At 44.3% G+C, this 12,115-nt stretch overlaps 1 protein-coding gene across 1 annotated transcript in view; it reads left to right on the top strand.

The window, feature by feature from the left end:
• Window positions 1–216: 216 nt before the first annotated feature.
• CDC45 (cell division cycle 45) overlaps window positions 217–12,115 on the top strand; it is a 34,023-nt gene continuing 22,124 nt past the window's right edge. Inside the window, exons 1-7 of the mRNA XM_036104242.2 lie at window positions 217–651; window positions 777–836; window positions 1,628–1,720; window positions 2,837–2,974; window positions 3,949–4,095; window positions 9,980–10,035; window positions 11,812–11,860. Of these exons, the coding sequence (XP_035960135.1) occupies window positions 601–651; window positions 777–836; window positions 1,628–1,720; window positions 2,837–2,974; window positions 3,949–4,095; window positions 9,980–10,035; window positions 11,812–11,860 (594 nt within the window). The 5' untranslated portion in view covers window positions 217–600. The remainder of the gene's footprint in view (window positions 652–776; window positions 837–1,627; window positions 1,721–2,836; window positions 2,975–3,948; window positions 4,096–9,979; window positions 10,036–11,811; window positions 11,861–12,115) is intronic.

Raw genomic sequence — 12,115 nt, 5'->3', positions numbered from 1 at the left:
AATTACATTTTTTTAGTACTCCCCTCTAGACGAATTTAGTGAGGCCCACTCTCCTTGTCGACTACACTACCCAGAATGCACATAGACCTTCCGGCTTTTGCGGCAGCCATCGAGGATGCTGGCGGAAGTAAGCTACACATCCGCCTTCGAACTACGCCGAGAGCTTTTTGAAAATCGTAAACTGACGACTTCGTTCGATGTATAAGTGAATTTAATTTATGGCGAGGTTTCTTTTTCCTGGAGTTCCCAGTGGGAGGCAATAGGCTTCTCTTCCCAAACTAAAGATGTCCACCAAGTGTTGGATTTGTGGGTAAATGGGAGTCAGGATTGAAATGGGCGACCGTGCTTGCGTCCTGCCTGTGGATGACGCTCCTCTAGGAGCGGGCCTGACTTTTCCAGCCAGAATGGCCGAGTGCTAGTGCCCGCCTCCAATGTGACCCAATCAGAAGGAGGGAAAGGCTGGGAACTAAGTAGCGATTGGTTGGATCCTGGGCCAATCGGAAGAGTCCTGATTTGGCGGGAGTGTTGACCGCCGCAGCAGCTCTTGGAATCTCTGTCCTAGCTCTCGGGGTCCGGCCGCCGGGTCCGGCCGCCGTGGCCATGTTCGTGTCCGATTTCCGCAAGGAGTTCTACGAGGTGGTCCAGAGCCAGGTGACCCTTTTCTTGGACCTCGTGGCCTTGTCGGGGGGAAGGGATGAGAGGGAGCGGCCGTGGGAGGGCACCAGGGGCCAGTGTTCGGGTCTCTGCCTTCAACAGGCCCGCTCTTCTCCCGACAGAGGGTTCTTCTCTTCGTGGCCTCGGACGTGGACGCTCTGTGCGCTTGCAAGATCCTTCAGGTGAGCCTTGCGTACTTTGGAAGGGAAGGGCCGGGGCGAAAGGTGAGGATGCAAGCGGGGCCCCAGGAGGAGTTGGGTGCGGTGGGCTGGGAGTCGGGGCTGGAGGTGAGGAGCAGAGAAGGGAACCGCCCCTCTCCCCACCCCTCATGGTGAGAGCGCAAGCTACCTTAGTGGCTGGAGCAGAGGAAAGCTGGGGAGGGGCACTCTGAGAGGTCGTCTCGCTGGCAGGAGCATTGGGTGGGTTAAAGAAGTATTCGGCAAAAGACAGGGATACTAGTTAGTATTTTTGCAATAACCTGGGCCAAAAAAATGGTTGCATTGGAAAGACCCTTAGACCTGGATGGAGTGGCTTCGCAAGTGTGGGGTTTCAGACAGACGAGTCTGTGACAACTGAGGGCACAGTGGTGTCATAAGCAATACCGGAAATTCAGATTCCTTCGTCTATTAGGGAAGATCACTGGTTCTGTTTTGAATATAATGCAATGTTTACATGACCTTTGTTCAGGCCCTTGGGTCAGGAACCACTTCTCAGAAGACCTAGAAATAAGATCAGCTCCCCCCTTCTTCCCCGCCGATGTTTTCCTTTGGTAATTTTCAAAAATTAGGCAAAGTTGACAGAATGATACAGTGAACAGTCATATCACCATAACCTAGTTTTTCCCATTAACGTTTCACCATTCTTACTTTATCACATGTCATTCGTTTCTCAATCCATCTTTTTTTTTAAAGTGCATTTCAAAGTAAATTGTAAATGTCCTAAATTTGATAGGTTTGAAATTAATCTCTCTCAGGCCCTGTTCCAGTGCGATCACGTGCAATATACCCTGGTTCCAGTTTCTGGGTGGCAAGAACTTGAAACTGCATTTCTTGAGCATAAAGAACAGGTATGAAAGAAGTATTTTAGAATAATTAGTCTTATTTTATTCAGTTGCAATTTCTTAATACTTAGTATTCTTTCTATGTGCACAATACGTTGCATGTATGTTTAAGTATCAGCTATATTAGACAGCATGGAAGGAAAAAATGAGCTGTACAGGGTGACTTACCCTCAAGTTGTAGAGACAAAATTGACAACCAAAATAAAGATAGTGAATGTGAACACCCTCTAACTTTGAATTTGTGTTGCGGACACTTCATTGTAAGGTGCTTAGAGCTTAGCAGTTAGTTTTTGATATGGCCTAGTTACAATTATGTTAGACTACACCACTATTATACATTCTCTCTCCAAGAAAAAGTATCCCAGTTTCCAAATGTTAATCCAGGAATATATCTTCTCCCTTTGCAATTTAAACAGTAGAGGCCAGGACTTCTAGTACCTCTGCATGGGGCTATATTGAGAGATGGGACATTTTAGATCCCACAGGGTAGGGCTGGAGTAGGGAAGAGGGTTTTGGGGGGTCTGGGGCCACATTTAGGACTGTATAGGAGATAAATCCTTGCCTGGAGCTCCTGTCATCACGGAAGGACGTACCGGTGCCAACTTGGTATTTATAAGGAAGGGATTCTCTATAGCGATAGGACGTAATAAGACTTAATTTAATATTATGTTCCCGTTAAGTATGGGCTGCCCAAGACTTGCTACAAATTTAAACCTGTATAATGCTGTTAGTACAGAGAGACAGCACAGTCCTGTAGGGGACTGAGATCTGAAGAGGCTCTATTATGCATTTGAAGTCTTGGTCTGCTGCTCGTCAGCTTCTTGGCCCTTTGCATGAGACTGAGTCATGCTGAACCTCCACGTGCTGTCTCTGCAAAGCATAGACAGCCACAGGGCCAGCCATGGGCCTGTCTCATGGTGTCATCATGGAAAGGAAAGAGCCTGTGGAGTATAAGCACTAACACAGGCCAGCGCTTGCCATTTTTGGAGCCTCTCACTGCCGGGGCCTTGTCTGGTGTCAGGGGCTCGATGTGTCTCAGTAGAAGGACTCAGGGGCCTAGTATGTTGAAGTGAAGGACCTCCTCAAGGCACTTACTTCACAATGTCTCTCTCTTTTTTCCAGTTCCGTTATTTTATCCTCATAAACTGCGGAGCTAACGTAGACCTATTGGATATCCTTCAGCCTGATGAAGATGCCATATTTTTTGTGTGTGACACCCACAGGCCAGTCAATGTCGTGAATGTATACAATGATGCCCAGGTAACTCAGCCTTTGGGGCCCATGTCTTCCCTGAGTTCTCCTGTCCATCTTTCTGTACCTCTTATGCCATGGACAACATCGCACCTGATGTTCTAAGCAAGGCATGTATCCACCTCCGCTACGGGAGTTGGAACAGCCTGAGGGCAAGAACCTAGTCTTGCTTATCCCTGGTGAGAAACATGGTGCCTAAGTCTTGGAGGCGCTCAGAATACATTTTGGAATTCACTTAACCTGGGAAGTGTAGGGACCAGAACCCTGCACTGAGCCTGCCCTCAGAGCTCAGGCCCAGTTGGCATCATTGAATAAAAGGATCTAGAGGCATTAGCCCTATGAGTGGGGCTAGCACTCTCCCTGCCCATCCGAAGGGTGGTGTGAGGACCAGAAGACGATAGTGTAAGGGGCCACTGTTAGCCTAAAATGGCCATGCTGTGCTTCCTCCTTGAACTCCAGTAGCAAGCATGGAGCCTGGCACAGGGCAGCCACCTAACCATTCTCTGAGTTGACCCCCCTGCCAACCCTCCCACCATGTTATCAAACTGTTGGCCCTAAAGTTCTCTCTCTAAGCGAAATCAGCTTGGAACTGCTTTTAGAGACAGCAGTATTATTCACTTAGGTGTCACACATCTTCATGTCTTCTGTCAGAGTCCAAGTTGCGGGATATTCATTTTGTTTGTGTGGTATGTGGCATAAGAGGGAGCTTTTTTGCTCAGACTTAAGTGACTATGGATACTTTTTAAATTTTTGGAATTTTTGCATATCATGCGGTACAACTCCAGTGCCTCAGTGAGTGGAAAGGAAAACAAGAAAATGCTTGAGAAGTCTGAAATTCTTCTCTCAAACAGGAGACCCTTTGTACAGAAAACTGAACGAGTCAGCTCATTGAGAAATAAGATTCTGCAAGAGAAAAACATGTGGTGGAAAATTTTCTGTCAATGAGAGAGGAGAGTCTTGATTGCTTTTTGTTTTAATCGTAGATCAAACTACTCATTAAACAAGATGATGACCTTGAAGTTCCTGCCTATGATGATATCTTCAGAGATGAAGAAGAGGATGAAGAGCATTCAGGAAGTGAAAGTGACAATGGGTCAGAGCCTTCTGAGAAGCGCACACGGTTGGAAGAGGTGGGTTTGGGCTTCCCCACAGTCTTGAGGGACTTGTTGTTCCCAGAGGTCAGAGCTCAGACTGGAGCCTGTGGGGCCCAGGGTTAGCTGGGATTCAGCAGGCATGGGCTGTTGACCCTGGGCTCTGCCATCCCCTGGCTGTGTGGCCTCAGGCAGGTTACTGAACTTCTCTGAGCTTTGACATCCTTCTCTGTACTGTAGAATTTTGTCATAGGAGATGAAACTTAGGATGGCTCCGCTCTTCGCTTAGAGAGCATACATTTTTAAAAAGTGATACAGAGGGGTGGCTGAGTGGCTCAGTCGGTTAAGCGTCCTACTCTTCGTTTTGGCTCAGGTTATGATCTCAGGACCCCCTCTGCGTCAGGCTCCACACTCAGCGCAGAGTCTGCTCAAGATTCTCTCTCCCTCTCCTTCCCACTCTGCTCTTCCCCCTGCTCTCTCCCTCTTTCTCTCTAAAATAAATAAAAATAAAGTCTTAAAATAAAAGAGCAATACAGAGAAACAATAAATAGCATCGGCTCCCTTCCCCCCTTTCTCAAGACTCGCTCTCTGCAGTCACCATGGAGGAACAACATGGGTCTGTGGCTCTCAGCCAGGCTCAGTCCCCCATGGTCACTCCAGGGGAAGCATCTTGTGTGCAAAGGTAAGAGTGGTTTCAGCCTTGTGAGTTTTGGATCTGAGGTTCTTGCCCAATCTGGGGCCTGGCCAACAGGAAGTGGCCTACCCAATGCAGTGGCTTCTGCTACATGGAAAATTAAAGGTGGCAGGTGGTTGTTCCTTTAACAGGAGGGCCATGTTTATTCTAGTGTTCAGTGTTGTGGAAGAAGCTGATGCCCTTTGGCTCCCAATCCTTGGTGTGCGTGCTGAAATTTGCCTCTGAAATGTTTTGGGGTCTTCCCTTCATCCTTGGCCTGACGTTTTCCAATAAGGTGCTTTAGCAGAGTTCTTTTGAGCCATTTTGGGGACATTCAGGACATTCTGTCCATCTAGGGGGCATGTCCTACAAGGGTAGGAATGTTTTCTCATTGTCTTCCCTGCCTTTGACCAGTCCCTTCTCTAGAGTTTTGGGTGGTCTGATCAAGAACCTCAGGCACATTCTTAGATTCTCTTTCCTCTTGTCCAACTCTTTATCTGCTCCACTCTCTAGCCAACTTCTGGTCTTCATCTTCTAATCTTTGATTTCTAAGAGCTCTTTTTTTGTTATCTGATGCTCCTTTTTTTAATAGCATTCTTTTATCTATTAATGAGCTGCTTTCCATCGGGCCCCAAATATCAGTATCTGGTGGGATTTTCTCTGGGAACATTCATGTTCTGCAGATTAGGGTCTTGGAATTCTCCGTCCTGACTGATAAGTATATTTCAGCACCTAATACGTACCGGGTATCGATTAGGCTCTAGGGTCCCCAGGGGAGAACAAAGTCCTGCCTTCACAAAGCTTCCTTTCCAGTGGGTCAGACATATGGAATGTGTAAATGAGCACAGTTCAAGGATGGTTTCAGGTGGAGAGCTGTGTCGAATGAGGAAAACTAAAGCAAGGTAAGGGGCTAGAGAGGGAATGGGCTGCTTTTATGAATGTGGCCGTGGACACTTGACCTGATTGAGGAAGGGAAGAGCCAGGAAGATCCTTAGGATCTTCTCTGCATCCAGTGCAGAGTGTCCACAGATGCAAGGGCTCTGTGGGGGGAACAGGCAAGCGAGAACTGACCAGCGGGTTTGGCAGTAAAGAGAATGTCGATTGTTCATGATGAGATGTCAGAACATGTCAGAGCTTCCATTAACATTTTTAGTGCATCTATTTGGAATCTGAGTTTGTGAATGCTTTCTGTAATACTCATAAAATATACATAATTTCCCACCGGCTTTTTTTTTCTTGTAGAAGTTTTATAATTTTAGTGTTTTTTTTTTTTAATTATTTAAATTCAATTTAGTTAACATATACTGTATTATTAGTTTCAGGGGTAGAATTTAGTGATTCATCATTTGCATATAACCCCCAGTGCTCATTACTTCAAGCGCCCTCCTTAATGCCCATCACCCAGTTACCCCATTCCCCACCCACCTCCCCTCCAGCAACCCTCAGTTTGTTTCCTAGAGATCAGCATCTCTTATGGTTTGCCTCCCTCTCTATTTTCATCTTATTTTATTTTTCCTTCCCTTCCCCTATGTTCATCTGTTTTATTTCTTAAATTCCACATATGAGTGAAATTGTATGGCATTTGTCTTTGACTGACTTATTTTGCTTAGCATAATACCCTCTAGTTCCATCCACATCATTGCAAAATGGCAAAATTTCATTCTTTTTGATGGTTGAGTAATAATTCCATTGTGTGTGTATATATATATTTACATATATATATATGTTACATCTCCTTTATGCATTTATCTGTCGATGGACATCTGGGCTCTTTGCATATTTTGGCTATTGTGGACATAGCTGCTATAAACATTGGGATGTAGATGCCCCTTCGAATCACTATATTTGAATCCTTTGGATAAATACCTAGTAGTGCAATTGTTGGGTCGTAGGGTAGCTCTATTTTTAACTTTTTGAGGAACCTCCATATGTTTTCCAGAGTTTTTATTCTGATATTTTTCTAACGTATACAACACTTAAAAAGATAGTACAGTGAATACCCATATACATTTCATCGGGATTCAGCAATTTTTCACATTTTCCACGCTTTTGCCAGTTTGCCTTCTTTCTATATATGCTTTTTTTTTTTTTTGCTAGTTCATTTGAGAATAAGTTGCAGACACCATGATGCTCCCTGACAAATTCTTCCATATCCATCTCCTAAGAACATTCTCCTCTATAAACACAGTACCATTATCATACATAAGAAATTGGTAATGTCATCTAGTCAACCCATATTTCAATTTCTTTAATTGTCCCCAAAATAGATTTTGTAGCTGTTTTTGTGTACAGGGTTGGCACATTTGCATTTAGCTATTCTCTTAATTGTCTTTTAACCTAGACCAGGACCCCATCTCTTTTTTTTTCTGTTTTGTTTTGAATGACAATGGAGGCCAGTCCAGTTTTCTAGTATTTATCACTTGTTCATGGAAAACTTTTACTTGCTCCCCTAACTTTGCATTTGCTGTCGTCCAAGTTTAGGCCTACATACCTGATTTTAATAAAAGTTAACACTTTTTTTTTTTAAGATTTTATTTATTTGAGAGAGAGAGAGGGAGGGAGAGCAAAAAGGGAGAGTGAGAGTGAGAAGCAGACTCCCCGCTGAGCAGAGAGCCCGATGTGGGACTCGATCCCAGGACCCTGAGATCATGACCTTAGCTGAAGCCACCCAGGTGCCCAAAAGTTAACACTTTGGAGAATACTTCAAATGTAATTAAATCTGTATGATTTGTAAATACACTTGTATCCAAGATATATTCTCAGAAATATTTTTATTGATACGGGTGCATACTCAAAGAGATTTAGAGAAAACAGACTATAAATATAGAAATCTTAGCTTCCTTTACTTCCCTTACTCTCCTCTATTTATAATGTAAGTTTCTTAAAAATAGACTCTGTACATTTAGATTCACACTATACAGTGGGATAAATTTTGCTTCAACAACAGAACATGATTATAAAACTCAAGAGGATAAGGGAAGCCTATTATATTTACCCAGTTTCTACTCAGTATGTTCTTTCTTCCATCCTGATATTCCAGGGTTTTTTCTTTTGTCATTTTCTTTCTGTTTTTAGAAATGCCTTTAATTTAACCTTTTTTTTTCTTTTTTTAGAGGAAATCTGCTGGCAGTAAATTCACATAGTTTTCCTTTTTCTGAGAATTTCTTGATTTTTCTCTTCTTTCCTGAAAGATATTTTCCCTCTGTGTGGGATTCAGAGTTAACAGTTCTTTTTTGTCCGCACTTGAAAATGTTACACTCCTTCTTCTGGCCTCTGTGGTTTCTAGTGAGAAATCTGCTGCCATTCAGATTGTTTTATCCTACAGGTAAGACATCATTTTTCTTTTGCTCTTTTTGAGATTTAAAAAAATTGGGGGCTCTAATGGTCAGAAGTTTAATTACGATGTGTTTTGGTGTGGATTTCTTTGGGTTTAACCTATTGGGATTCAGTCAGCTTTTTGAATCTGTAGGTTTCTCTCCCTTGCCAAATTTTGAGCCGTATTTCTTCATTTCAGCCATTATTTCTTCAAGTGTGTTTTCAGCCAATCCTCTTTCTCCTCTCCTTCCAGTACACCAGTGACATGCAGGGTAGGTTTTTTATTGTAGGCTCACATGTTACTGAGGTTCTGTTTGTTTTTCCAGTCTGTTTTCCCTCTCTTGATCAGACTTGGATAATTTCTATCATTGTCTTTGCTGGTTCTTTCCTCTGTTCCTCCATTCTGCTCTTGAGCCCAACCACTGAGTTTCTATGTCAGTTATTGTACTTTACAGTTGTAAATTTCTCTTTGTTTCTTCTCTATTTTTCTACTTATTTGCGAAAGCTTCCTTTTTTTTTCATGTGTTTCAGCTGTTTCTAATTGCCCATTGAGGCATTTTTGTGGTGGCTGCTTTAAAATCTTTGTCAGATAATTCTAACATCTTTGTTATCTTGGTGTTGGCATTTATGGGTTTCCTTTTTTTTGTGTTCAGTTGAGATCTTCCTGGTTCCTGTGGTATGATGAGTGCTTTTCACATGAAACCTGGACATGTTTATATTATGTTTTGAGATTCTGGGTCTTATATAAGCCTTCTGTTTTATCTGCTTTCTCTGACATCACTCTGGCAAAGGAGGGGGCGGGCAGCATGGTCCCTTTATAGCCAGGTGGAGGTAGAAGTTCAAGGTTCCCTACTTGACCTCCATTAGCCAGTGAAAGGAGTGGCTCTCTGTTACCACTGGGCAAGGAAGGTCCAGGCTCCCTGCTTGGCCGCCTCTGATACCACCCCATTGAGCATGTTGGGAGGTGTTGCAAGTGAAAGGTGGAGGTTTTACATTACAGCTGGGAGGTGTTCACCAGGGTGGGAGTCTGGCCTCCCACTTGGTCTTTGCTGGGTGTGTAGGGGTGGGGCCACACTGTTTTTGGTGGTGGTGGCTAGAGTAGACCAATTATTATCTAAAAGTTTTCTGTCTTTCAAGGCTGCTTCTCTGGGTCCTTGGCTTTTGTTGGGGATTTTTTCCTCTGTGCCTGTTGGTGTTTCCAGGTTGCCGGCTTCTTCAGCTTTAAGTCTGGGATATATAAGCCAAAACGAAAACCCAGGGAACTCATCTGCATGTCAGTCCTCAGGTCCTAGGATCCCCAGCTGGTTGGCTTTTCTCTCTACCTTCCAGAGTCTTATTTTGTTTTTTTTATATATATCGACAGGGTTTTCAGATATATTTAGTGGATATATAGGGAGAATTAGATGGAAAATTTCCATCTTTCTGGAAGCAGAAGTCTTGGGACCATAGATCTGTAAACCCGCCATACTACCTCATGCCTTTCCTGTGAGAACTAAAGGGATTGTGCCTATAAAATTAGAATAGTGGCTGGCACGTGGAGGGACATAGGAAATATTAGTGTTTATTAATCTGGTGGGGAAGCCAGTACGAAGTGACGATGCGCTTATCCTGGATCACACAGTGGTGGGGGCAATGGAAGGCTGGACTGGACAGGTGGAGCGCATGGATGGTGTAGCCAGAGCAGGCACTGGGGAAGCATCTGCTCCCGTCCACAATCTGGTGTCCTTAGTGCCAGAGGGGTCCTGGCCATTCCCCACCTCAGTTCCGCCCTCCTCCAGGACCAGCCTGAGCTCAGGACATGGGAATGAATGACCCATGTTTTCCCTGGTGGGTTCCGTGCCCAGTGGTTTCTGCCTCATCAGAACCTTCTCGGGCTACAGGGATAAATTCCTGGCTTCTTTGTTAAACCCTTTGTTCTCTTTGTCCCCACCTCAGGAGATAGTGGCACAAACCATGAAGAGGAGGCAGCGAAGAGAGTGGGAGGCCCGGAGGTGAGTATGCACTTCAAGCAATACCCTGTGCCACGGAGCCCGCAATCCCTGTGGGATACCTCTGTTTTCCATGGGGCCCGGATACATTTTTTTTTTTCCATTTGAGGAGAATTCATTTAGTTTAGAAACTTCAGGGTCGGTGGCTCCAGGAGTGAGCATGTGGCCCCTGCATTGGAGAAGAGCTCTGGGTCCCCTCTGTATCACCCTGTGGTCTCATGAGTGGCAGGACTGGGCCCAGAGGTCACCCAAATACATGCTGTTAGGGGTGAGAGCCCCTTGTCTTTTATTTTTGTGGTTTTCCAGATGCACTTTTATTTGTAAGTTCTTTATAAATGAGATAGATGCTAATTGTGTAAAGGTTTTCATAGAAAAAAAGTATGTGAAAAGGAAACCGAATTATTCATAATTCCTCTCCATATTGCAAATTTAAAAAGTAAAGTACTCTAGGGGCACATGGGTGGCTCAGTTGGTTGAGCATCCAACTCTTGGTTTCGGCTCAGGTCATGATCTCATGGTCATGGATCAAGCCCTGCATCTGGTTCTGTGCTCGGTAGGAGTCTGCTTCAGATTCTCTCTCCCTCTCCCTCCTACTCACTCTTTCTCAAATGAATAAATGAAATCTTAAAAAAAAAAAAAAAGTGAAATGCTTAAAAAAAAAAAAATGGGCTCCTGGGTGGCTCAGTTGTTGGGTGTCTGCCTTCGGCTCGGGTCATGATCTCTGGGTCCTGGGATCGAGCCCCGCATCGGGCTCCCTGCTCGGCGGGGAGCCTGCTTCTCCCTCTTCCCCCTGCCTGTGCTCTCTCTCACTATCTCTGTCTCTCTCTCTTGAATAAATAAAATCTTTATTTTTTTTTTTTAAGAATTCATTTATTTATTTGACAGAGAGAGACACAGCGAGAGAGGGAACACAAGCAGGGGGAGTGGGAGAGGGAGAAGCAGGCTTCCTGCTGAGCAGAGCCTAATGCAGGGCTCCATCCCAGGACCCTGGGATCATGACCTGAGCCGAAGGCAGACGCTTAACAACTGAGCCACCCAGGCACCCCGAATAAATACAATCTTTAAAAAAAAAAAAACAACTGGAAAGGTTAGTGTAGCTTGAGGTGACCATGCAACAGTGCTGTTGAGCTGAGAATTCCTTGCTGGATCCAGTCCTTGAAGGTCTCAGCTGTTCCAGCTGAGGGTGTTGTGCTCAGCCACCCCCTCATGGAAGGACAATGAAATACCATTTTGGGAAGTATAAGGAAAGAAAAATGAATATAATCCACATTCACCGATTGGAAGAGATTCTGACTTTGGATCAGTCTTCCTGGGGTATCCATACTTGTGCATATTTTATATGATCATAATAGGCACCTAATTTTGCATTTTTTCACTTAATATATAACCATTTTTGATAGTTCCAAATAATCTGCACTGTGCTTACTTGGCCAGTTCTCTTCTTTTTTGAACTAGAGTTTACTTCCAGTAGAGCTGCAGTGAACAACCTTGTACACACAGTGCTTTCTTTCTTGTCCCTTTGAACTGTTGTCTTAGGATAATTTCTTAGAAGTGGGATTCTGGGACTGTTCTATGCCGTTTTATGTCTTTTATTGCCACAAGCCTTTTATGTCAACATTACTCCCTTCCCTGCCCTGTACACGTACACTCTGTGAAAGAGTCCTTAAGTGGATGACTTAATCTGTCTCTCTCTGAGTACTGTCAAGTTTTAGCATTTTCCAAATGTTGGTCTTCCTTACACTGCTTCCTGTTGAGGACCTGCCTTTTATGTCGTTACAGAAGAGACATCCTCTTTGACTATGAACAGTATGAATATCACGGGACGTCGGTACGTACGGATAGGTGTACTTCACCATAGAGTTCTGGTTCTAGGGGTCAGTGTCCTAAAACATGAGGAGGAATGAGCATAGGTTTTAGAACCATGAAAGCCTGGTTTGAATCTGCGCCCCACAACTTCCACTGTGTGTCCTAGGGCAGATGGGGCAGCCTCTCTGAGACTTAAGCTTCTCCTCCGTAAAAGGAAGAGAACTACCCTCATTTCCAAGGCAGTTCTTAGGCTGGTCCTGTACACCCAATAGGTGTC

The sequence above is a fragment of the Halichoerus grypus genome, chromosome 13, assembly GCF_964656455.1.
Source record: "Halichoerus grypus chromosome 13, mHalGry1.hap1.1, whole genome shotgun sequence".
NCBI classification, from domain to species: domain Eukaryota; kingdom Metazoa; phylum Chordata; class Mammalia; order Carnivora; family Phocidae; genus Halichoerus; species Halichoerus grypus.
The sequence above is the reverse complement of the archived record's forward strand: the minus strand, read 5'-3'. Positions and strand labels throughout refer to the sequence as shown.